Source organism: Thunnus albacares, chromosome 21 (assembly GCF_914725855.1).
Source record: "Thunnus albacares chromosome 21, fThuAlb1.1, whole genome shotgun sequence".
In the NCBI taxonomy this organism is placed as follows: domain Eukaryota; kingdom Metazoa; phylum Chordata; class Actinopteri; order Scombriformes; family Scombridae; genus Thunnus; species Thunnus albacares.
The window spans coordinates 23,198,833-23,224,425 of NC_058126.1; the positions used below are offsets into that span (position 1 = coordinate 23,198,833).

At 40.3% G+C, this 25,593-nt stretch overlaps 2 protein-coding genes across 9 annotated transcripts in view; both read left to right on the forward strand.

Annotated features, from left to right (window-relative positions):
- sspo (SCO-spondin) overlaps nucleotides 1-1,358 on the forward strand; it is a 91,084-nt gene extending 89,726 nt beyond the window's left edge. For all 4 annotated transcript variants that reach the window (XM_044339310.1, XM_044339312.1, XM_044339311.1 and 1 more), the window contains one exon: nucleotides 930-1,358. In XM_044339310.1, the coding sequence (XP_044195245.1) occupies nucleotides 930-952 (23 nt within the window). In that variant the 3' untranslated portion in view covers nucleotides 953-1,358. The remainder of the gene's footprint in view (nucleotides 1-929) is intronic.
- Nucleotides 1,359-4,773: 3,415 nt separating this feature from the next.
- The window catches only part of kcnh2b (potassium voltage-gated channel, subfamily H (eag-related), member 2b), a 245,252-nt gene continuing 224,432 nt past the window's right edge, over nucleotides 4,774-25,593 (forward strand). For 3 of the 5 annotated variants that reach the window (XM_044339374.1, XM_044339372.1, XM_044339375.1), the window contains exon 1: nucleotides 4,775-5,618. In XM_044339374.1, the coding sequence (XP_044195309.1) occupies nucleotides 5,543-5,618 (76 nt within the window). In that variant the 5' untranslated portion in view covers nucleotides 4,775-5,542. Of the gene's footprint in view, nucleotides 5,619-25,593 lie in introns of all 5 variants that reach the window. The other 2 variants (XM_044339371.1, XM_044339376.1) reach the window with 1 other exon arrangement.

The following is a 25,593-nucleotide window of genomic DNA, read 5'->3' on the forward strand; positions in this document are numbered from 1 at the left end:
AAACTGTTGGATACAGACTAAAGGCAGTTCCAGATGCTGTTAGACAATGTGGCTTTTTTGTTAGCATACTGAGGCCTTACATGTGTACGTAACTTATTCTATGATTATTGTGGCCAGAGTCCAATTTTTGTTTTTTAGGCCGACCAACAAGCTTGAACATTTCAGCCCATAGAAAGCAGCTCAGTGTCTGTAACACTCAGCAGTCCTGTCTGTCTCTTTCTCTCCCAAACCACTTTCTCAGTCACTTTCCATTAGTGCCAGGCTGACACACACACATATGGTCACTGACACATACATACATTTACACAGAATCACACACACACACACAAGCGTACGCTCTAATCTCAGCGAAACGTACGTTTGCCTTTGCCCACCATGAATAATTCAATCAGGGTTCCCACCTATGAGGCAATTATGTGCTAATCCATTAATCAACATGGCTGATTGCGTTAGTTAATTGGATGTAGCCACCATACGACACAGAACATCCCCCCCAGCTCATATTCTCCTCCCAGTGCTACACTCCCGCGGACAACACGTCTGACGGATTTGGTCGTTCCGGCGATCAATCTTCGATCGCTCACACACATATCAACTGCCATTAGAAGTTTCCTCATTTCTCATCTGATGCTCCTTCTCCTGACACACAAACACACACACACACACGCCTGCACATGACTCACAGGGATGCATTTTACAACCGCTCTTTAGTTACATGCTTTTTGTCCCAAGTGTTTTATATTCTAAAGGCATTTGCACAATTAATACAGTTCAAATAGGGAAACTGTGATATGTAGAAATATCAAGTCATGCTGTTCAAACAGATTACAGAAATGAGATAAAAAGCTTTACAGACACGCGATCTCTTTCATCTCGCAGATGAAAAGTGAAGTTTTGACCGTTTCTCTGCTGCTTCTCTCCATTCACAGGAGGTGATCTGTCCAGACGCTGAGCCAGTGTGCCTGTGAGATGTGTGTGTGTGTGTGTGTGTAAATGCGAATGTGTGTGTGCACTAGAGAGAGCGAGAGATGGACGGATACGAGCGCCGTGCCGAGTGAGAGCGCCACACTGAAAGCCAGATCGGTGTTAGATGGAGGATGATGGGAAAAATGAAGTCGTGAGACCCTGCTGATGTATACATTGTTCTGTAGTCCTCAGTCATCATATGACTGGATGCTACTGCTGATGGTAGAGTTCCTCTTCTAAAACATAGTTTATTCCTCCTCCTGTACAGCTTTGTTCTACTGTATGTAACTTTAAAGAACCTATGATTCAATCTAAGTAAGACCTATTATGCTTTAAAAGATGTTTTATTTGTATGTTTAAATAATTGCACCACAAGTCTTCTTTAAGTTTAACTGGTTTAACTGGTTAGATTTTTGTTTCAGTTGACAGTTTACAGTCCAGTTCCAATAGGGTGGTTAATACACATTTTGTACACATGGAGACAAGTGTCGGCTGTCTTTTATATTATTTTATTTTTCTTATTTTATTATCAGTTTTCCCTGCAAATATACTGTACATGCCTTTTTCCCATCACATACTGTAAGTACCAAAAGTAAGAAATAAATATTCGCCAAAAAACTAACTAAATAACAGAGCCTGTCTTTAACTCATTGTATGGTACATTTATATTCAAGCCTGACCCAGTTCTTCATTCAAGAGATTGCCAACATCACTGTTTATTTAATAATGATTAAATGCTTGCAGATTTCTTCATAAACCGTTGGTTTGCCTCTCAAAGTGTATGTTATCTTTTCCGGTCTTATACAATGTGCAGAGCCAGACACCAATGTTAGGCTTATTGCTTTTTTTTTCACCAGTTCACATGTCTGCACATTTTCAGTCTTTTACTCTCAAATTGAGATCCGAGGGGTTAAAGTAATTAGTAGTGGTAGAGTTCATCCAAAACTCTTATTGTAACAAATCCCCACAAATGACAAATGAGTAACTTGAACCTTTATATTTAAAATAATTTATTGTGAATAACACAGGATTTAGGAGAAGCTCACATCATTCAGTTGTACTGAAGCAGATGCATCTTAGTGGCTTTTAACACAAACTTCCTCCAATCTTCAGTAGAAATTTCTTCCTTCAGATCCTACTTCCAAACTTCATGTTAAGTCTCTGAAATTTTAGTAAAACTATATACAAACCAGTTGGAAATTAATGTTAAACCTATATCAGTGCATTTTTTTAGTAAAAAAGTATGAGCCTTTCCAAGGGTTTATTTTAGAATGAATAAAGCCCAGTATTTGAAAAAAACAACAAAACATAAGATTGGCATTCCTCAAAGTTCATAAATCTTTATAGATTATAAACATTTTCAAGCCCTTTCCTTAACTGCAGCTGAAAGTCTCAACACATATATACACCTCTTCTATCTGCTGGTCTGTGTGCCTTTTAATAACCTTGAATGCCCCTTTTTTTGTCCTACTACTGCCCCACTTTTGACACTCAAACTCAGTACAACCTGCTGCTAGCCACTGCTTAGGGAAAACAGCTAAATTGAAAACACAGTGTTTGTCATGGAAGTGGCATTTCTGACAGAGCTGAAATTACTGCTTTGAAATGTTGATTAATTACAGAACGATGTAACTTTTAATGGATGTGTCAAAGTGAAGCCCGGAGCTTTCCCACTCCTTTAATTCAGACATTTATTTATTATTGTGCAAGGTGTAATGCAGTCAGTACTTCAGAAGTAAATATAGTCAACTTTCTGTGTAATCATAAACACAAAGAGTGTGACAAGCTAAGATTTGTTTCAACCGTGACAAGAAAGTGTCTGCCCCTTCTCTTTCCCTCTCTCCTCTCCCCCCTCATGTCTCCTCTGTCCTCTCCTCCTCCCTCTCTCTTTTCCTGACTAAATAAGGGAGTTGAAGAGGGAAGGCTGACCAACACGCCTCCTCTGGCTTTCAGCTGCTGTAGTAAATACTGCTGGATGTAATAAGAGCAGGAACTGATGCATTTTTAATCCATACCAAAATGTCACATGTTGATGGATAGTTCCTCAGGCCTCGTCCAACTGCAAGGCTGCAATTCATCATGTCTAACCAATCATTAAAACAGTGATCGCTGGAAAAAATGAATGCATTCATGGTGTTGTGCAGGTCATTTTGATGAATGCATACACCTAGCAGCAGTGTTGCTTTAGGCCTGGATCTGAAAGAACTGAAAACAAGGAAATTTTACTCAGTCAAGGCCTGTTACATCCCTGAGATGGATATCAAAATCTTGCTCTAATGGATTTAAAGGGTCTCTTAGAAAGCTTGAGGCTGTTGGACAAGCAGGGGAGAGAGAGCTTTGTATCGCTGATGCCTTCAAATGCAGTCAGTAAATCAAAAATCTTTTCACACAGCACAAGCTTTGGATTCAAATTATATCTAAAAGATGGCCAATTCTTTTTTTGTTGTTGCTTTATTTCCAGCAACCACTTAGTGCTTCCAACCATTCACATGAATGAGGGCAACACGATACTACTTCCAAGGTAGGAAGAAGCTCATGAGGATGATGGAAAGCTGCATTTCATTTCATAATGCTGGCAAGACTTTCATGGCCTCTGCTCCCATAACTCATCCCACTAGATAAGATACATTTTTTCCACAAATTAAACAGTTTAAAAGGTGTCACACAATTCATACATATACAGCAGAGAATACGCTGTATGTATCAGCAGCCTGCAACATAAATAATAATGATAAACATTATGAAAAAATACTCAAAAACTAATTAACTAAATAGAAAACTGGACGTGCATGGTGACCTGCTAGACTGATATTTGCAATACAGTCAAAGTTAGTTTGAGCTACAGCAGCTATGGTGATTTAATATAATATATAATGACTTTATATTTATGATTTGTATGCATTGATATTTCCTGATAATTATGTTGTATTTATCAGTGTCAGCATCCTCACATTCACACACACATCTAGCTGCAATAAATCCTCTACAATAATAATAAACATATAAATCCTTTCACTCACTGTGTGTAAATCATAAATCAATAATATGGATCGCACATGAACGCAACTACAGCTCAGTTATTCATGTACGCTCCAGGCTAAAAGCGCGATATCCGACAACCCGTGAAGGCAGCATCCCCGGCATGACGGAAGGGGGGAACCCCGGCTGTGTGACGTAGCCTAGCTGAGGAGCCTGAGTGGTGAATCCCCATCCAACCCTGTAACACTACACAACAAAGCAGCATCATCACAGCCGCAAGGTGACTTCATCAAAAAGAAAGAAAGAGACGCTTCACTTCAGTGCAGGTAGATGTTTGTGGAACACGGTGGGGATAATAGCAGAGCAGTACAATGGGGCAGAACAATTAGGAGTGTGTGTGCGTGTGTGTTAGATGAATCCCTCCCATTCAGGCACACAGGTAATCTATACCTCAGAGCAGAACACCTGTTAACAGCAGCCGTTTGACCGCAGCCCGAGCAGGTGTCTGATAAACCTGCGGTGCAACACGAAACATCACGTTCCTCATTTATCTCAGTTAACTGCACCATAATTGCTCAACTGGCTTCACAATTAGGTTGTCATTTTTTTTTAGCCAGTTTCCTCCAGCTGTCACAAATTATAATTTTTTTTTTTTTGTCATTTGAATAATTTGTAATAAATTGATTGTGATGATGAGCCCGGTTTTGTAGGAACAAAGCGTTCCCGGGCCCCAGTTTGGGAAGCGCACATGTAATCTAAACTGTTCTTTTTGTGGATGATGGGAAGTTCTTCATCCTTTATAAACGCTCTAAGCTGTTAGTTCCGCTCTTGATGAGCAAAGGGTTAAAAGAGGCGCAGCTAGACGCCGGTGGAGCTGAAGTCATCCGGCAGAGCGCACAGCGAGGAGGAGGAGAGATACGGAGAACACCTCCAAAAACACCGATCTAGGTCGATTCAAGCCGCGGATCTGCGCTCTGCTGTTTTCTTAGAATAATTATTGTGTTCTTTTTCTCCACAAAACACACAGATATTGAAAGGCAAAGAGAAGAGGTGGAATAAGAAACAAATAAAAAAAAAACACACAAAAAAAAAACAAAAACGCGCAGCTCAGCGCCCCAACTATGGCTCCAACGACGCTCGTCGGAAAGCTCGCCCAGTCCGCCTCACAGGAGCGGGCTGTAGTGCAGGATGAGAGGTCTGCTCTGCTCCACCGAGTGTGAGACCAGGAGGAATTATCATCTGACTGGCCGCCCTCTCCTCGGGGGGGGACAGAAACAGAGACCCTCGCAACCCTCAGCCTGGAAACTGGAGGCTGGAAGCGGCTCAGATCTGCCGTGCGTACAGTGCGCCTCCTTTCCAGAACTCTCCTCTCCTCACTTTCTCCTGAGGACCCATCAGAAGCTTCCCGTATCTCAGAGCAACTTGGGAAAACTTTGGCCCCCGGATTACTGCCACTGACCTGTCAGTGTTCAGTCTCCATGCAGGGAGCGCAGTGAGCATCGGGCGCTCTGCTGCGGAGACTGGAAACGCAGCCTCGGTGTCATATTGTTAAAAGTCCTGCAAAGTCTGTCAAAGTCCAGGGGCCACCGCAGCGAAGATGCCGGTCCGGAGGGGCCATGTGGCTCCGCAGAACACTTTCCTGGACACCATCATCAGGAAATTCGACAGTCAAAGTAAGATTATAGTTTTTCTGTAATTCTTTCACTGATAATTTATGTAACCTTCTTCTTTCATTAACGCGCACTGGTAATAATTATTTGTTGACTCAAAAGCTGCTTGAAAATGGCATCCTGATGATGCAGCTGACATTTGGTTTTTCCAGAATTAGCCTCAATAATGATGTTTGCTGATGCATGGTTAATAGCTCAGACAAGTCACACGGTGGTGCAGTGATGTTAGGTGGGAGAATGTGTGAAAATATAAACAGAAAGCACTCAGAATCCCAGAAAAAACCCTTTAAAGAGCGTTTTATAATAACTTACACCTCACACTTCATTTTTTCTGAACTAAACATGAGCATCTTGTGTAGATCTGAACTGCTGCTGAGGTCTTGTAGATCTGAATCCTGCAGCTGCACATAGTCAAACATCTGTCATTCAGTCCTCGTAGTAGGCCGCATGATAGTGTCACATTTGAAGGTTACAAAGCAATAATACAATACTTTCTAAAGATCAGATTAGTTTCTGCAGATCCTCTCATGCTTTAGTGTCAAGCTAAGTGTCGCATGCTGCTGCTGTCTTGACTGATTTTGTCAGAAAAAGCAATCTGTGAAAAACTGAGAAAAACGACACTCTTGATGCTTTTAGGGCTCACGATCTATTATCTTTGGCTCAGCTGGTGAGGACATGGAAAATCATTTATATGCAGAAACTATTGGAGAGCACAATAAACCTTTTTCATCATACATATGCTTATCAGATGTAAAACTATTACGTACTTTATTTTGTTTGCCTTGAAAGAAAAAAAAAACAATATCCAATCAATTAATCTGTGGCAGGTTATAAGCTGCAAAAACAAAGAATATATCTGAGGTACTAATTTTCTTTCATAGAGTCCAGGGGCAAGGAATTCCAAGCTGTCTATATTTCCAAATACAGGCTTGATCTGTCCTCACACTCCCTGCGGCACTGTTATCTTTGATGCAAATCATTAATGTTTTTCCGTCTTTGAACGTGTGACCAGACTTCAAACGTGCCTCAGCAGCCGCAACGGCACTTTTCCTGTGGAAATTCACCTCAGGGCTGATGAAGAAGATGAGGATGTGTATCATTAACATTTCGTCATCTCAGGTTTTGACAGTCAAGCTGATGAAACAGATATTAAATGTGGATTGAACTGCATGTTTTAATGAATCTAAATGTCAATTACTTCCATCAGGAGCTAGGGAAAAAAGACAAGTCTGTACTAAACACTTGAGCTCTTGAGATACCCCTCTCCAAATGTGCTGCCTGCCTCCTTACATTGGCCATATGCTCTTGGGTTGAGCAGTTCACATGGCTGCCATGGAACATAAAGTGATGTCTTGCTGCGTTCGTAACACCTAAGAGTCACAGCAGCAGCAGAGCTTCAAACAAGGTGCTACAGGGGTGGAATTAGTGCAAAAACACCCTGTTTCCCATCACAGAGGTGCTGAAAACAACTCCCCACAAGTGCAGTCAAGCTGAATAATTGACGTTGGAGTTAAGTAATTGACATTAATCCTGCAGTACTTATTTTTCCATCCTGATAAGCGTGGCTAACTCTGTAAAGGTGAGCATATTCCGCTGCTCACTGGAATGCTTCATTCCACTGTGTTCACATCTTAAATGTGTCTTCGCGGCAGATTTGCATTCGTTCAGCGTGTGGCAGGATGCTTCTCCGTGTGCCGGATGATTATTTATGAGAGGGGTGCTTCAGCGTTAGAGGGGGACATAACCTGCAACTGAGAGGCTGATAACCTCACATCAGTTCTTTCCAAATGTTTTCCCAGTGACACATATATTCAGAATGACACTCAAATGATTGTTGCAGACTTTTAGTTTGACTAACAAAGCGTGGTGATGATGGTGTCTAATGGCTGTGGGTAATGAACTGGTGGATATGGAGGAGGAAGATCTTTAGAGGACACTGGCTGAAGCTCAGCAGCTGCCTTAGTCATCCTTACTCATTTCAAAGATGATGGAAAAGCTGTCTTTTATACAGCTTGTCCTTTGATTGAACTTTAAAAGTGGAGCACGGTGTAAAGAGCCTTCAGAGGTCTACCTCTGATCCCAGAGCCTCATTTTGACCCCACTGCTCCACATCACTGAAACCTGAACCCACTCCTCTCATGTTATCCATAGCTAAGTAAACTGGTGTTTATGGAAGAGATAGCCTGGTGTGGGCAGCAGAGCAGTGCACATCTGTTCATCTGATTCTCTCTTTATGGCAATAGTGGCTGGGTGAACTTCATCTGAGCAACAATCAGGAGCAGACCCATCCTGTTTGTTGCGCTGTATGGAAAGCATCTCATGGGGAAAGGAGTGAGGGGAAAAGCAGCCTTCGTGGTAGAGTAAGCGTGGCAGAACCAATGTTTTTTTCCAGGGTGGGACTGCTTTTAAAGTAATGTACTAAGATCACAAGCTGTGGATACTTAATGATCAGCCTTGGAGGAGATGATTAAGGAGCATCTGCTGTCACCATTCAGGACATACTGTACATACAGGACAGAGAAATCCTGATGGATATCTTTTTTTGACAATATGACTAATAAAATGGTCTTGCAATTAAAAAAAGTTCATATGAGGAATGAATTTCAGTTGGAGGCTGTCTTTAAAAAAGTACTGCAATGTGTTTGTTTCTCTAAAGCTAATTCTGAAAAAAGATATATATATTTTTGCTTTGATGAAGACTTCATACCGAGATGCGTCAGCAGTTTTGTCAGTCCATTAGTTGGAAATAAAATTCGCCGAAATGATCAAGACAGCACTTGATTCTTTCATTTTTTTCTTTCAGCACTGGAGTTCCACCTTTTTTCTTAATTTGTTTTGGGGACATACACACATCAGACATTTACAGTTGAGTTTTATCTTAACAACTTAAGCAGAAACACATAAACAAGTGGTTATGTTTAAAATCTTAGTCTGATGAGGAAATGGCCATATGTTATACAGGCATACATATATATATATATATATATATTAGGCATATATATACAGGCAAATCCACACCACAAAGTTAAAGATGGTTTTAAAGCTAGTTTTCAGATTTAAGTTAATTTGAAATTCATACATACATGTATATAAAAAATGAATTGTGCGATATTTTTTATGAATCAACCATAATGCATACTGTGAGATATAACCTACATAACCGTGACTTATGCAACCAGGAAAAGCTTCCATGAATGAAAGAGATGACAGGTGTCCTGGGCAGTAACGTACAGTAGCAGTTAAATACAGCTTGTCAAGATACAGCTGTTTATTGGATTATTACAGTAATGAACAAAAAGTCAAAGCTGTTTTGCATACAGATTATTGATGTGTCCAGTGTCCACTGGAGGAAAATCAATGGAAATTGTGATCTTTGCTTACATGGGAGGTGACAAATCAGTAGTGAGGAAATCCATCATGTAAACATCATGGTTTGCGCTGAATATTAGCAAAGAATATACACACTAAAAGCACATTCATTCATTTATATATTTGATGATTTACATTAGAATGAGTGTCTTACTGTATGCTCTGCTCATATCTTTGTCTTTTCTCTCCAGCTGCCTCACAGCAGAATGATCTGAAACACCCCTGATCAGATTTTGACCAAATTTCGGGGAATAATCTGTTATTGCAGCATGGTGGATTACTCAAAATGACACGTGCAATATCTGATAATCAGATTTTCAACAAACTTGTGTCTCATTGCTTCATGCTGGTACTGCTGAAATTGCGCTGATTGGCCAAAGGGTGTGCTATTTGTTTAGAGACATGCTCAACTGCAAGTGGCCTCAACAGAGGATGCATAATTCATGGGGAGGTGGGGGCACGTTTGTTATTTACTCTATTTGTTCTGAATATTTCTATTTAGGTTCAAAATTATTGTATGCATATTTCACTTTTTTTAAAACAAAAAGAAATTAGATCAGTAATTGCAGTGCGCACGGCAGCCAGTTCTCAAACATATGCTGAAATCCAGCCCTCATGTGGTTTGCTGTCTGGGTTCCAGCGAAGGTATTTTATGCCCGGGCATCAGACCTTCTCTGCTTACTGTACACTGATCCTCTGAGTGTGAAACCTGCTCTGTTTACTCTACTGTGATCCTCCATGTTTGATATTCACGCTGTTCCATGCATACAATACACGGACAGACTGTGTGTTCCCCGACAACAACCAACGGCACATTTGACCCCAATATGAGGTCGCAGCAACCTTTTGGGTTGTGCGTTGTTGTCTGCTCGGTGCTCCTTAGAGAAGACTTTGCCCAATTACAAGCCTCCAAGCCACTGTCCTCCCGGGAGGATGTTCCCATTCTACAGCTGAAGTACAAACACTTCATCACCATAGCAACTGCCCCCTTGACTCCCCCACCCACACACCCACCTACCCTCACACACACACATACACACACACATGAACACACAGTAGGATAAGGTATACTGTTTCTAGTAACCAATACCAGGTACTTTCACAGTCACATCTCACCTCATCTTAGTTTACAAAATATTATACAGACTACTAAATGTTAAATATTACACATGTGCTTGCTAGAAATGCATTTAATTCTGATAATATAGAGCATGCTGATAAGTGATTGACTTCAGTTTTAGCCTAATTGACTGGTCTTAATGAACCAGGAGGGATTTGCCTTTGTAGAACCATAAATATAGAGAATTTAGAGGTAGTGAGTAATAAATGTAGGAGAAGAGAAAGAATAATGTAGACTTCGTAGCTGAACTTTCACCATTTTAAAGGATGAGGCTGGTGATATTCCTATATATTCAAACCAACAATGGATTAATCTACTGTCCAGTAGTTTGTAGAGCGTCTGATGTATCGTATTCCTCCGTGCCGTAGAGCTCCATTGTTGTCCAACCCTATTAAAAACACCATGAACACACACTGTAGTTTATTTTGACTTTATCTCATTATCACTCTTATTCAAAAATGAACCTATATGTTTATGTCAGGGACCAAGCAGGTCAGTCACAAGAGACACTGCAATTTAAGGGTTTTATTTACCCAAATTTAAATGTCCATGACAAACTCAAATTTACCCAAATTTGAGTTCAATAATTGCACTATGAACATACTGCGATGACTCACAAAAGGGGAATACTTATACCTGCCTGGCCAGACAATGAAGGCAAGAAGTGGGGAACAGAGAAGCATAGCAACAACAATAATCACAATAGTAATAATAATAATAATAACAATAATGGAAATATGACTAATGATAATAATAGCAGGTGTGGGCGTCAAGCAGGATCATGGCAGCAGGTGGTCCACAACCACGACCCATGGAAGCCCACAGTCCATAACCAGGCGGTCCGTGACCATGATCCATAGAAACCTGTGAGATGAGAAAGCACAAAAACTCTGGGGAAGAAGCCAAGTTAGTAACATGCATTAATGGGACATAAATGCATACAGATGGAGAGGGGGAGGAGGAGAGAGGAGCTCAGTGCATCATGGGAAGTCCCCTGGCAGTCTAGGCCTATAGCAACATAACTAAGGGGCTGGTCCAAGGCGAGCCTGGCCTTCCCTAACTATAAGCTTTATCACATGAATTGATGACTTAGGTTTTGAGCTCCCCTCATGAATCCCGATGAGATGGTTCTGATGAATTATCACACCTATGGTATATAGACAAGTCCGTGCCCCAAGCTCCTCCTTTTTGCTGGAGGAATGCCACATCAGGACAGAAGTAACAAATAGAGCAGAACGTAAAGCAGCAGGAAGATCTCAACTCATTACTGCTGGTATTCTGTAAAACAACTCAAAGTTTTAAAGGTTCATGTCTTCAGAAACCAACAGGCTTGGTGCTGAGAGCCACAGACAGGGTAGAGAAGTCAGACAGTACTGAGAGACATAATAACACACTGTGTTAGTCTTTTTATAGGAATCTTAAAGTTCCAATAAGAAGGGGTTTTTATTGGAATTTGAAAGTTTTAAGATTCAAAGATCTTATTTGTCACATGCTCATGCAATATGTCGAGTGGATGACAGGGTGGCATATGCTTGAGGCTGTGCTAAAAAGGCTTGTGTGAAGAATAATAGAGATTAAATAAAAGAAATATAAAGGACATAAATTCAAAGACAGATTATGAATGTAATATAAGTATTAAAATATCAAAGTGTGTAGGTCAGCTGTGCAATATTTCCTGTCTATAAAAATGTGAACTTATGTCACAGTTGAGGTTCTAAATTAGCAGGGCAGTGCAGAGGATTCTTATATATTATGAATCCTGCAGGCACAGTCCTGCATATTTGCATATTAAATTACATCTTAACCCATAACCCTAACCTTCTCACAATTACAATAGGAAGAAAAATATAGTATAACACAACTTACCTTGAATGTCCCATGTAAGAGAGCAGAGTGAGCTCTTTCTTTGCTTTAAAAATGGTCAACGTGCACAGAACATAACCAATTTTGAAAAATAAGTACATTTATATGTGCCAAAATCACAAGTTTGACACCCTCTATTGTTAGATGCTTGGTTTCCGACAACAGAAACACTTAAACAGCGAAATAAAAAGCACAGGAAGAGCAACACAGGGGGGATCCCTCTTTCATGACTGACAGACTTGTAGTAGCTGCAGCATGTACAGAGCAGGCAGGAGTAGCAGGAGCAGAATAACAATGTAGACAAATAGAATTACACAACATCCAACAAAGAACTGTAAAGTACCAATGCTACAGTTCAGTTTCAAGCAAGGTTTTTCTATGTCTCCATATAAAACACAATCAGCTTAAAAACATGCTGAGTAAGACTACAATTAAATAAAATAAATGATCTCATATTAAAGTTCAACTTCCTATGATGATCCTGTCTAGCTGGTGTCAGTGAAACAGTGCTGTGGAGTCCTTCCTCACAGGTTGTTTACCTGAGTGTTTAGTGGTCGATGTGTCTGTGCTTCCGCGTGCTTTGATGAGCTCGGGCTCAGAGTTGCATAAGGCGCAGAGCCTTGATGTTCCCAGTGCGGGGAGGAAGAGATGCCTTCAGTGCTTCTGTGAAAGGACATGTAACCGCTGCTGGGTGCATGCAACATATGGCTTGAATACATAGATTAGACTGTGACGAGAGAGTTGAAGCTTCTACCTGCAGGTGTGCTTGTTGGGTTTGTCTAATTTACATTGTTTAGTTTTTTCCCTATGGCTGCATAGTCGTCTAGAAAGCAGTATCAACATAAAAGAGGAAAATCTGGCTCCTGTTGTTGCTTTACTGTATCGATACAGTGTAGACACAGGAGTGAGAGTCTTCTCCGGAGCTTAGCTTTATTCTTCTGCTCCATCTGTTTCACTCGGAGGGTGTAAGCACAGCAACGCTGCTACACTGGTGCAAGAGTCAGGAGTGAGTCAGTGCTCGAGATTGCACTTTATTGGTGTGAAATCACTCGTCTCTCGCTCGCACTTTCTGTCTTCCTCTCTGTCTCTTCTCCTGTTTTCTTCCCTTTCTCTCCTTCATACACACACCCACACATGTTACCGAGCAGGCACACAGAAGAACACATGCACGGACACGGAGCGCGCACGCATACTCGTAAACTCTCTGAGCTTGTAAACACTCTTCTCTCTCGCTGCCCTCATTCTCCACCTTCCTTCTTCCTTCTTTCTGCTCTTTGTCTCGTTTGACAACCTGTTTTCTCTCTCTCTCTCCCTCCCTCCTTTCTTCTCTTCATCTCTCTGGTGCCTAGCAGATGCCCGCTGTGCTGCCATGCCTAGCTGTCTTCTGATCTCAAATGGGCATACATCCAACCGGGCAACATGGCACCTGCTGGGGGGGGGGGGGGGGTGTACTGAGAGGAGGAGGTTTAATGCTGGTACACAGACAGTCTATGTGTGTGTGTTAGTTCAAGCTTTCCATTTCTAAGATGAGGACATGCCCTTCTTGCCTACAGTTCAGTGCAAAGAAAAAAAATCCTACTTTTTCAAGAAAAAACCTGCCGATGACGGAATTAAAAATAACTTTCTTGAAAGTTGCTTAAATGGCACAATGATCAGGCCACTTACAAAGTAGAAGTATTCATTTTGGATTCAGGCCACATACTGTAAGTCCAATATCCATTCTCCTTTTTCCTATTTTTGGTCTCCATCAACTCCTGAGGGAAATATCTTCAGCTGCTAAATGCTGCACTATGTTCACCAGGAAGTCACCACTGTAACTTCCTTTTGGTACCCATTCTGTCATCTCTTTTCTCAGTTAGAACTGATATAATCTCCTTCCATCACTTGAACAAAGTTAATGACATGATTTTTATGTCTACTCAGTATAAGTGCATCACCCAACGGATCATCATGCGCACAAATTCACAACTTGAGTTGCCCAGTACATTCTCTTTATGGAGCAGATGGCGGTTTGGTGACTTGCTCAAGGGCACACTAAGTGACAAGTCCTCCAAACCAAACAACAAAATATGCAATTTGTCACTAACTTCCAAACTGGTTTGACATCCAACATGACATCTAGGTTTGTCAGTGCCAAAACTTTTTTGTATTCCATCGCTATGGTTAAGGCTTGGTAAGGTTTATGCACAAAACCTACTCTGTTAATGTTAGAGTATGATCCCCTCATGATTAAAAGAAATTCTCGGTAGGAGATGGGACAGGAAAGTAGTAAAGTCACATGCTTTGTCGATCTTTGTTAGTCTATCCACCTTTTCTCCTGAGAGACATTTATAATTCATTCACAGTCATAATTCACATGGCCACAAGATGTCCTTGACCAGTAAATATAAACTGCTCCAAAGATTGCAATCAGTGACCCTCTAGTCAAAACATCACACATTAAAACATAAAACTGGGCAATATTTCAATCTTCATTGCTTTACTTGGCCATTTAGAGTCAAAATAGAACATGTAGTCCAAAACTTGAGACACTTCATTCTGTGAGAGTTTGAGATCATTCCAACTCTAAATTCAACAGAGTTTCTAGTCAAGGACACTTCGATAAGGTAGATAATTAAACTCGTGACCGTGTGGTTAGCAGACAATCTTTTCTCAACCACCAAGACAATGTAGTGATCCTTTAGAAGAGTTAGTGCATCTTGTCCATAGAAGGCTGTGTATTTGGATTTGCATGTTTGGGTGACAGTAGTTGTCCAGCTGTTAGAAATGGGCTAAATTATAAGATCAACTGTGCAAACAATTCAGATTTGTTGTACTAACTTCTCATGATGAAAAATGGTTATTAGAAGCAAACCAGGTTCATATGGAAGCTATTCTGACCACAGCTGTTTTACACGGTCCAAGCCGACCATGTGAAACAGCTATAGTCACAGTTGAATCTGTTTATGAAAAGAACAGCACACAACCAGGGAGCAGCTTAAAATTTGTATGTATTTTTTGGGTAATACTGTATTGGTAATGTAATTTATTTATAGACTGGTTTGAATTAAACATTCACAGGAAATGTTTTCTTGTGCACCATGTGAAGCATAATTCATACATGAGGTAGTGACTTGATGTGTGATACTCTGGTTGAATCCCTGGCTAAAGAAAGTATCTAGAAGTCAAATAATTATAAGTTTGAAGCCTGGAACGGAGTCAGGTTTTGTTTAAATGGTATTTGAAAAGGTCGGCTCATTAACATTTAGCTGCATCCATCATGTTCTAGTTTGAGGTGTTTTTGCCCAGAAATATACCAGACACAATGCAGTTTGCAGTATCTACACAGCATAATACAAGTAATATTTGGTTAAAGTCATGTAGCGTTTGATAAAGGAAAACCTTATTGACTGTGAAGGCAGAATGGACACACCAAATGTTGCAGTATTATATATTTTTTTTTCCTTTCTTTTCCTATCTGTGTTGGATTGCATTGCAATTTCATCATTACCAAGTTTACCAGTCAATGCAGTTTTTCTTTTTTTTTTTCTGTATTCGATAAAGCCGAGAGCATCCTGGCCCCCATGTGAGAAAGCTGAACTTATGAAAAGATGGAAATGCCCTGAAACCAGCTTTTGTAAAAACACTTTTGAAAAACTGTATTTTCAAAGTCAGAGCTGAATGTTTGTGGCTGCACAGCCATTGAGGGAAAGAAGAGCTCTCAATCCGTTCTCTCGGATCATGACACACACGTTAGAAGCATCTCTTGGAGAGTTATATCTCCCTCCACATCATCAGCTTTTAATTGACTGTGCCTTTATAAAAATGTGTGCTCCAAAGACTGAAGCATCAAACACTGTATCTCTGCTGAGTTTTTTCCCTGCCATGATGAAAAGATGAGACGAGCGGGGATGCATCAACAGCAACTTGTCAGGTGACTCAAAGGCAATCAAGATGTTTATTCCTTACCTTGATGTAAAACTGGAAAAAGAAGAAACAGTAAATGCAGTTGAGTTTTTCACTATAAAGAATGTGATTTATGCACAAGTTTTAGCTTTTAGCAAGAAGCTTTCAAAGTGAATACTCATAATGATGATTTAGACACCTAAACAGATTTGTACCTTGTTTAATAGTAACCTATGATCCTGTCCTCTTTCAGTTATAAGTCAGAGTGTTGATCACAAGCCGGCTGTAGATCAAAAAAAGCCAGAGCTTGCTCTGAATTCTTCATTCCCTTTGTCACAGTTCTTTGAGGTATCCACAAACCATCATGCAACTATAAGACTTACAAGACAAGCCCAGTATCCCATAAGAGTCACAGTCATATTTCATCATAGCACACAATTTATGTGCAATGCCACTATTCAGTGCCAGCGCAGGAGGTAGTGTGTCCTATATGTAGCAAGATGGCATGGATGGAAAGAGTTCAGTATGCTTCAAACAAACCAAACTGTTGGTGCTCATCTCACTGTTTTGAATCAAAAATTTGGTGTCTGTTGTGGGGTTGTTTGTTCATGTTGCCAGCGCTGTCAATCAAATCTGACCAAACCTCACCCACGCAGCTTTGGATTGTCAAATTCTTAATAAATGATACCTACAGTAAGGATTTAGCTTCAGCTGTTTCATACAGTGCTGCAGCAAAACAGAGGGGAGTCAACAGGTGATGCATGTGTATAATATGAAATGCAAACATGGCCTGAGAAAAGATTTCATGGGTATATTGCTCTTCAATTCAAGCTTACGCCGGTAAACGAGAAGAAGTTATGAAATTTGCAGCATACTGAATAAGCTTCTTAATTATCATCTCACTGTGTCAAAATTCATAACATTTTATGATCAATTAGTGCTATAGTTTTTATGGACAAGAAACCCTGTAAGGTTTTCACCTCTATCCTTTGTAATCCAAATTGTCAGAGTATACATGCAAACCATAGCCAAGTGGCACCACCCAAGTGCTTTGGTAGCTCTCAGTATTTTCTTGTCCTTCTCCTCTCAGCCCTTTGCCTGTACCTCTATTTGTCACTGCTTTATCTCTTGGCAGCTGCCCTTTCACTCTCGTCCTCCCATTCATCAATTCTCCCTCCTCCTGGCTCTTCTAAAACTTCATCACACCTCTCTCTTCCATTTGTCTCTCTCTCTCGCCTGCTTGGACTCCCTCTCTCATTCACTGTGACTCCTCCACCACCCTGAGAGCGGTGGCACAGAAAAAGGGCCAGCTAACCGACTTAAAGACCACGGAGTCCCCAGTGTTCCGGGGATTAGACCTCATTTGCATAAATCTGCATAACCTCGTTAAGGCAGAGGGAGACGCTGTACATACTGTAGCCTGAGACACTTCAGAGCGAAACAGTCCATTAAGGATTGCGCTGATTATGGGATTATCACTCTTAACGACTGTTGGTGGACTGGACTGGTGTGTACTCTCTGAAAAGTGCCACGTCGCATGACTGAATCCCAAGCTGTGTGGAAGGAGGGAATCCAAGATTTGAGTCAGCTGACCTATGGATTGCATTTTCTCTGGATTTGTTCCTGGTCATGTTTTTTTCATGACATTTTTTTGAAGTTATGTACAGTAGAGGTATTAAACATGCTTTAAACAATGGGAGAGGAATTCAAATGTGGCAGCTCATTTGTTCCAGCAAAAGCTGCTCCCTCAGTGCATACACTGAAAAGTATCTTCCACTTCCTTCAAAGTTTTTGAATACATATATTGGACCTCATGTCTCTATTTGTGATCATTTAGAGTTGTTTTGAAAGTCTGTGATGCCAGGAAATTTTCTTTTGTAATGTATGCAGAGGTGTCACATGACTTGCAGTTTGAAATATGACCACTGCACCAAAATCTGCACACAGCACATTTCATGGGCTTGACTAGTATCTGAAACAAGCTTTGGTCTCCACCAACTCCTGAGAAAAATATCTAGCTCTAGCCACTAATATATCAGCAGCTAGTCACTAACTTTGTCTGTCTGTCATGTGGTGCTGGGCAGGTAGTATACAGTGATTCTCCCTAAAAACAGCTGTCTGCAGCTGCTGGAAAAGAGCAGTCAGACTGAAGCAAAGCATATAAATTGCATAAAACCAAAACAATCAACTGAAAGATGCTAAAACGCTCAATAGAGCTGACAGGAGCTGCAGAGCCAGGTGATAATCTTTTATGGGTTTGTGTTCATGAGCAACCTATTTCATATCACACTGAACCATTGTTAACAGAAAAATATTAACTAATACAAGAAATATTTCCACTGCGCCACTTTCGTGCATTTTAAGATTACATGACAGTATTTGCAACAACTGTAGTGGAAAATTACTGGAAACAAACAAGAATATCACTGGTCGCCCTCTTACTTTGTTTTTGTGTTTTTATGGAAGAGGAATTAGTTTCCTTTGCAAAGACGAGTCAACTTATAGTTCCAGTAGCTGTAGAGATTTAACTTGACTTTACCTCATTGGGATGCATATTGGTTATTGTGGAGTTTTGTTTATTTTAAGATGTTCTTTTACTGGCAACCACAGGGAAAATGGAAAAAGTTAAGATAGGTAGTTTTAAGAACAATAGTTCCCATAGCTGGAACAGAGGCAACAGTAAGCAAAAGAACAGTGTGGCAAAAATACAAATTACTAGTGGGTTGCTTTGATGGGGGTGTGTTGTTTCAGCTACCAGTGAAACGATGATCCAGAAAGGCTGTTTTGAGTCATAAATTCTTGAGTTTTAAGGTTTATCAGATGGCAAAACACTGAAAATCAACTTATGATACAAAAAACAGGATTTTACAACTACAGAAAGTTATCATAAAGTTTTGTCCTTATTGCAGTGATCAGAAGGTAAACAGAAGATGCATGCCTTTCAATGTTGTAAGTAATCCATCATGAATGTGCACCTTCCCATATTTGATTGGCCAGTGCAGCACTTTGCTGGATGATGTTGCATTTTGCTGAAACAAAAGTTGAGCCAGGTTCAACTTTTTGATGGAGCACTCTGTGCCTGGAACCCTGTTGTGGCTGTGCAGAAGTGTCATAGAAATTAATGAGGGGGTTGTGTTTTTTAATACAACATTGTTGTTTGTCTGAACAAAACCTCAGTGGGCTAAGCTGTGCTGTTGGTCATATCTGTCTCTTCTGGTGTATTTGCCAGAATATGTGCTGAGTATCTCCCATGATAAGGAATGACACTGAGGACAATATGCCAACACATATTTTAGTCAACTCCTTTCAGTTCAGTAAATAACGGAAAGCACGTTGCTGTGTAAAGAAAATATATTATTATTATTATGTATGCAGTCTGTTTACTGCTTCAAAATGCAACCCTAAGTGGACTAAAATAAATGCTTCGGCTGTCAAAACATGACAGGACCCCCGTCCTCCTGTCAGCTGTCCCACACTGATGACATCAGCATTTCTCCAGCAGTGCACACGTCTGTCTTGCCAACAGAGTGTCCGGCCAGCATCTCGAACGGGAGAAAATATGAGTAAATTTTGGAAAGACACATCGTGCTGTGGCAGCATTTTCATTTGGGGGAAAGACTGTAAAACTGCAAACCAGACAAAGATTAATGTAATTATTTTTCTGGTGGTGGAGGAAAGCTGAGGGTAGAGTTTGATTGACTGGGTAATCAGGAGGATCCTGACAGCTACAGTACTGACACATGGCTCCTAAAGCTATAAAGTTGGTAATGGTATATAGAAATATATTTTTTACTTGGTAGCTGGAAGGAGTTGTCAACTCCATCGTTGTTCCACACCCATTTGCCCCCTGTATACCAACAAAACTTACTTATATGCAATGTGGAAATGTCTAGATGTGAAGACTCTTTGGTTCCTAATGTGTTTGCAGAGGTAATTACAACAAATATTCCTATTATACCAAACATTTTACTTATGACTCATCATTTTCTCTCAGAAAAGATTTTTATTTTTAGCTCTGACAGCTGCTAGAAAAATACTAGTATTGAGCTGGAAACACCCCCTTACAATTCATATGACTCAATGGACTGTATTATTCCTAGTCATCATTTTTCAGGAACTCTATATAGCTTGAACCAGTGGAGGGAGGGGAAATAGATCTGAAGCCATTTGCCTAGCCTGAGGCAGTGAAGTGCAAGGTTAGTAGATAGGAGAAGAGACAAAATGCATATGCAATGCATTTAGTAACTGATAACAATTAATTGTAAATTAAGACCAGAGGCTGGTTTCACAAAGATATTTTAGACTGGTCTAGTATTAAGCCAGACTTGTTTTGCTCTTAAATTAGACAGTTTTACATAATATAAAGACTGACCACCTGACCATCAGGCTAACTCAGAACTAAGACTCATATTTCCATGGTAATTGTCAGTGACACCTGCTGACAAGTAGCATCACATTACAACAAAAGAGCAAAACGTGGCTCATAATTTATGGTTTGCTAGCAATGTTGTGGAGAAAGTCAGGGGTTTTTGTTTGCCCGAGGAAACTATCCTGAGAAGCACTGAGCTCTGCCACATGAAGAAGGCACAGAATGGTACCGGTCTGCACTGCTCTGTGATTTTTGTGTGTTGCTACACTCTTTGTTGAATTTTCCCAGTAAAACCTTTCACTGTTGTAACTGTTGAATTCTTCTAGATGGCAAATATTTTCTGCTAGAGTGAAGGCAGCTGAGTGGCTCAAGGTGGTTGCTTGCAATGTTTTTAGTTAAAAAAAAAAAAGACTCAGTTTACCCCAAATTCATGGCAAATTAGTCCCACTAAAGATGATGTAAACTGTAGTCAAAGTCTTTGTGAAACTGGCCCCAGGATCAACACCACTAAGTCAATGGGGACCACCAGAAACAGTTCTCTGCTGGTACATCATAAAGACCCAACAAGTCCTCCAAATTAAATGACCAAGTACATCATTGGACCATGCACTCCAGAACAACACATAGGAAATGTAGAATCTGTGTATTCAAACTAACCTGGGGCAAGTTCCAGTTAATTTAAACTGTAATGTAAACTGTCAAGCATTCAAAGCTAACACTATATGTAAATATTAAACTGTATATATAAGTAAATAAGAATTCAATATCTGTAGGCTGATATGGATTTGTAATTACTACAGAAATCTGAGTGTAAACTGTCTTCATGTGTCTGGACAGTGATGGGCTGGTTTTTGTAACACACTCTACTGTAGCATTTAGCCTGTCAGCTCTCTTTTTTAAAATTTAGCATGTGTCAAATCTTCAGTTTCCATGGCAATTGCACAGTTGGGCTGAGACAAAAAAAATCTCTTCAGCCTGTCACTGAATTAACTTCATCTACATCAGTAAACCAACCAAAGACATGTGTCTGCTGCTTCCTTCTCTATTTTTTCTCCTCTCTTAATATTCCGCTCTATTTCATCCTCTATTTCTCCCCTGTTTCTCTTTTCATCTCTCTCTCTCTCTCTCTCCTTTGTCCTTAATCTCACACTCTCCCTTTATCTCTCTGTCTCTGTAGCTAGCAGGCACAGAGCTGGTGTGTTGACTTGTGCTTCCAACACATGGGCTTCCCTCCTTATCCGCCTACGCAGCGTACTCGGGGAGATTCCAAGCACACATGAACACTTGCAGATACACACTTACACACACACACACACACACACAAACACACAGCATGCACACACAGAAACTGGCAGACTGCAAAGCCCTCAAGGTCTGGTCTTAGTGAATTATTCAGTCTGCGTTGGTGGGTCTGTGTGAACATATATGTGTGTCTGGGATCTTGTGTGTGTGTGTGTGCATTTGCATTTGGGTGTGTGCATGTCTAATGAATCTGTATATGTGTGTGTCTGTGGGAATATGAAATGGTGTTTTCTTTCTGAGCAGCAGCAGCTAGTCTTTAATCAGGCTCCCCATCAACTCCCTACTCTCTGACTTCAAAAGCTCATTAGAGGGAAATTGTGCAGAAAGCAAGGAGTGGTTAGTGATGTCACCAAAAGCAGAGTTAGCTGGGGGCGGGGTCTTTGATTTCCTAAAATCTCAGCCACTGCACATTATGCTGAAATCCATAGCTTTGAACAATATGAGAGCATCTTGCGAAGTTGCAACGAAAATGGACTGTTTAGGTAATATGATCATGAAAATATATTGTGTACTGTGTGATGTAATTAAACGATGTTGACACTGCTATATGGACAGGCACCACCCAACAAACCCAGCTTGAGAACATATCCAGTCATGGCTAGTGTGTTGTTTTTTAGCATATCACTCCACTCCACCATACAGGTGGGTATTAGAATTGTTAATTGGAAAAACATTACTAAAAACACACTGATACCAAATTTTGGGTGTTGATATGCAACTGGCTGGAGCTCATATAATGAATTCAACTAGCATCGATCGAACTGTAGCGCTATAATCCACTTCTTTCACCCCATACTAATTTGTTGGTACCTGTGAGGGATCCTGCACATTTTAACAAGACAGACAGTTGCAGCTCTGTGAGGCTTTACTGCTCATTGCGAGGGCAACAAAAATGTTGGATAGAGGAACTAAATATTGATGAAATGGCACAGTAATGCATCCAACAGCAATTGAGACATCTCACTCACCACAAATGTCAACCTGCTGGTGGCACTTTAGGAAAAGTCAGGGCTTCACCAAAGTCATTAAGGTTCACCCTCTGGGGACCATGAATATGTATATAAAATTTAATGGAAATCCATCCAATATTTGTTAAAATATTTCAGTCTGGACCAAAATTGCTGGAGCCACAGACCCAGAAACAGACAGACCAGCAGTGCCGTCCCTAGAGCCACTCGGCTGGCTTGGCTAAAATAACAAACCATGTATCTCGAAGAATTGCATTCATCTTTCACAATTTTGCAGTGCACAATTTATGTCAGTGCCAATTTCCAGTGGCAATATGGAACATGGTGTCCCCTTTGTGTAGTGAGGAGGAAGAAATGTGAAAAAACACTAAGCTGATTAAGTGGGTATCTACAACATCTGCCATATGTACATATTGTAGACAGATATAATTGCATGTAATCTGTTGTTTTGGAGAATTGACCAATATCAACGCTATTTCTGGCAGTATGGTTGTAATAATACTGGAAAATAATCTGGGGTCATAACATTTTATCTTTAAAGAAACAAATATATCTATGAATTATTCCACCTATTTCCAATATGAATTGGTTTCAAATATTTAACTAATGTGTCATTTCCTTGATTAAGCATAACACAACTAGTCCTCTAAATTAACACAAGAAGTCTGTCAATATATTATATTATATATATTTACCCATTTCGCCTTGAACGACACATAGAAGCTTTTTCTGATCTGACATCACTGAACAGGATGACATTTATTTGTCTGTACCTTCCAAAACTGTCATAAGATAATTGCTGCAAACATTTCTCATGATGTTACAACAGGGCATAAAGACAATTTGGTTAGGTTTGGGGAAAGATCGTGGTTTGGGTTAAAATGACCACTTCCTTGAGGTTAGGGGACCTTTGCCATCAAGAACAAGGCCACCTGATTAGTTTTAAGATGTCCATACCACACTTGCATTACTGAAATGCACAACACTGTTCTGGTTCCCAGAACTGTTTTATAGCATACTCATATTTATGTAAAGAAAGTGATATCAGGTATACATAATTATCCCTCAGGTTTCCTAACTGCACTTTAGTAATTCCCCTACCCAAAAGTAATTTTTTCAAACATTCGGTTATTTTCAGAGCATCTTCAGAGTGGAACAAACTGCCTCATACAAGTAGAGACTGAACATATTTAAAGCAACTTGAATTACCTTGGATGAGTCTATTGTGTCTAGAATGATGATATTCATGTTAGCATCACCTTTGGTTATTGTTTAATAAGACACTCTTATGTATCCTGAGGGAAGCGTGCACCAAAATAAATGGAAATACACTCCACTCGCTGTGAATATCTACCCACCATTACCGTTGTTTAATTTAAACACATTTCCCACTGATACCAAACATTGCCAGCTCTTGCTTTTTCCTCCCTGTATACCTGCAGTTTAATAATACAGTACCTGACCCCCTCCCTGGTGGAATAATGCCAGCTTTCCCTCATATCCAGCTGTGGCCTGAACACCGAGCAGCATAAACCCTGAGCCAGCTGGTTGTCATGCTCCACCTGCCACCTCTCCTTTTGCTCTTCTTGTCTGTCTTCCTTTTTACATCCATACCTGTCTATCTCTACACTTTTACATGGTCATTCCTTTTTTAATGTCAAATCTCTAGATTTTTAGTGACACCTTTTTTTTGGTGTTTCTTTTCCCTCTTTTTTATGTTCCTATTTTATTCCCCTTCCCCTCTCTCCCTTACCCCGTGGTTTTCTTTCGGTGGAGTTAAAATCTTGTCTTTCAGCACGTCTTGATGCAGATATATGAGTCTGCATCGAGACCATGTTGTATCTCCTCTTTATGTGTGGGTGTCTGTCTGAAGAATGATTACATTTATCTATACCTGCGTCACCTTTTAGACTTGCATTATAAAAGGACTCAAGGACTTGAGAGAGCCTGAGAGCTTGGAAAAAAACATCTACTTTGTTCTTTCTGCCATTATCAGTGACTGAAGACCACTTATTCAATAGCTGGAAAATGAAATGTACAACATACACTCACATACACACACACACACACACACACACACACACATCTCTGCCTTTGTATTACCCAGTGCTCATTGCAGCCAGACAAACCCATCAAGCTTTATGAGCCTCTGAGGGCCGCTGCTGCCGCTAATTCATGGAGGCAGGCTATCAAGCACATCCACACAACGGATCTCCACTGTTTCCATGAATATCTGAGCAGGCCTTCCACCAGTTTATGTCTCCCACAAGAACTGCCTGTTGAATCCAGGATGTGCAGCTTTGACAGATGATACATCTGTTTTATGAAAGAAGGGGGGTGAGGCTGTGATAATTGTGTGCTTAACGCAGGGAGAAATGGGCACAGACGTTTTTATTCTGGACCACTGCATTGATGGATGTTCACTTTATGTTGCAAAAATGAGAAAAGTCAGTTTTGGTTCTTGTGGCATCACTTTGATTGATGGCTGTTTTTAAGGGGGGTGGAAAAAATGTGAAAATTCTGATTTTGGTGACAGGAATTTGAAGCCCTTTGAGAACATAACTGTGGTTAAAGGTAGACCAGTATACTTGACTTGACAGATGTCACGTAAACGAGGAACTGTCAAGTGTGCATGCTTCGGAAGCTAGGTTTTTACTTTTGAGTACTCCTTTTATCATCAGCCCATCAACCCTAACCCATCATCATCAGTTCTTAATTATGGTAACACTGTACTTACCAAAGTATGTGCTGAGATCTCTGTAGATGTAGCCACATTATTAAAATAGGTCTAACAGGATGTCATGGACCAAGCAAAAAGGACAAAGGTGTGAAAAGGAAAATTCTCATTTGAATAAAGTTGAAAAACTGGTAACAAATCACAAAAGTCACAAATATATCCTAATATTGCATAGAAACTAGAAAAAGTAGCTATAAAAATTAGGGCCCAAACTTAAAGTAAGGTCAACCAAACAATAAAGCAACTGAGGGTTAAACTAACAGAACATAACTGAACAGACCTGACCTGACCAATGACTCACAAGGGGGTATAAACAGAATACACACACAGGCTGGCCTAAGACAGACACAGGGGGAGATTTACAC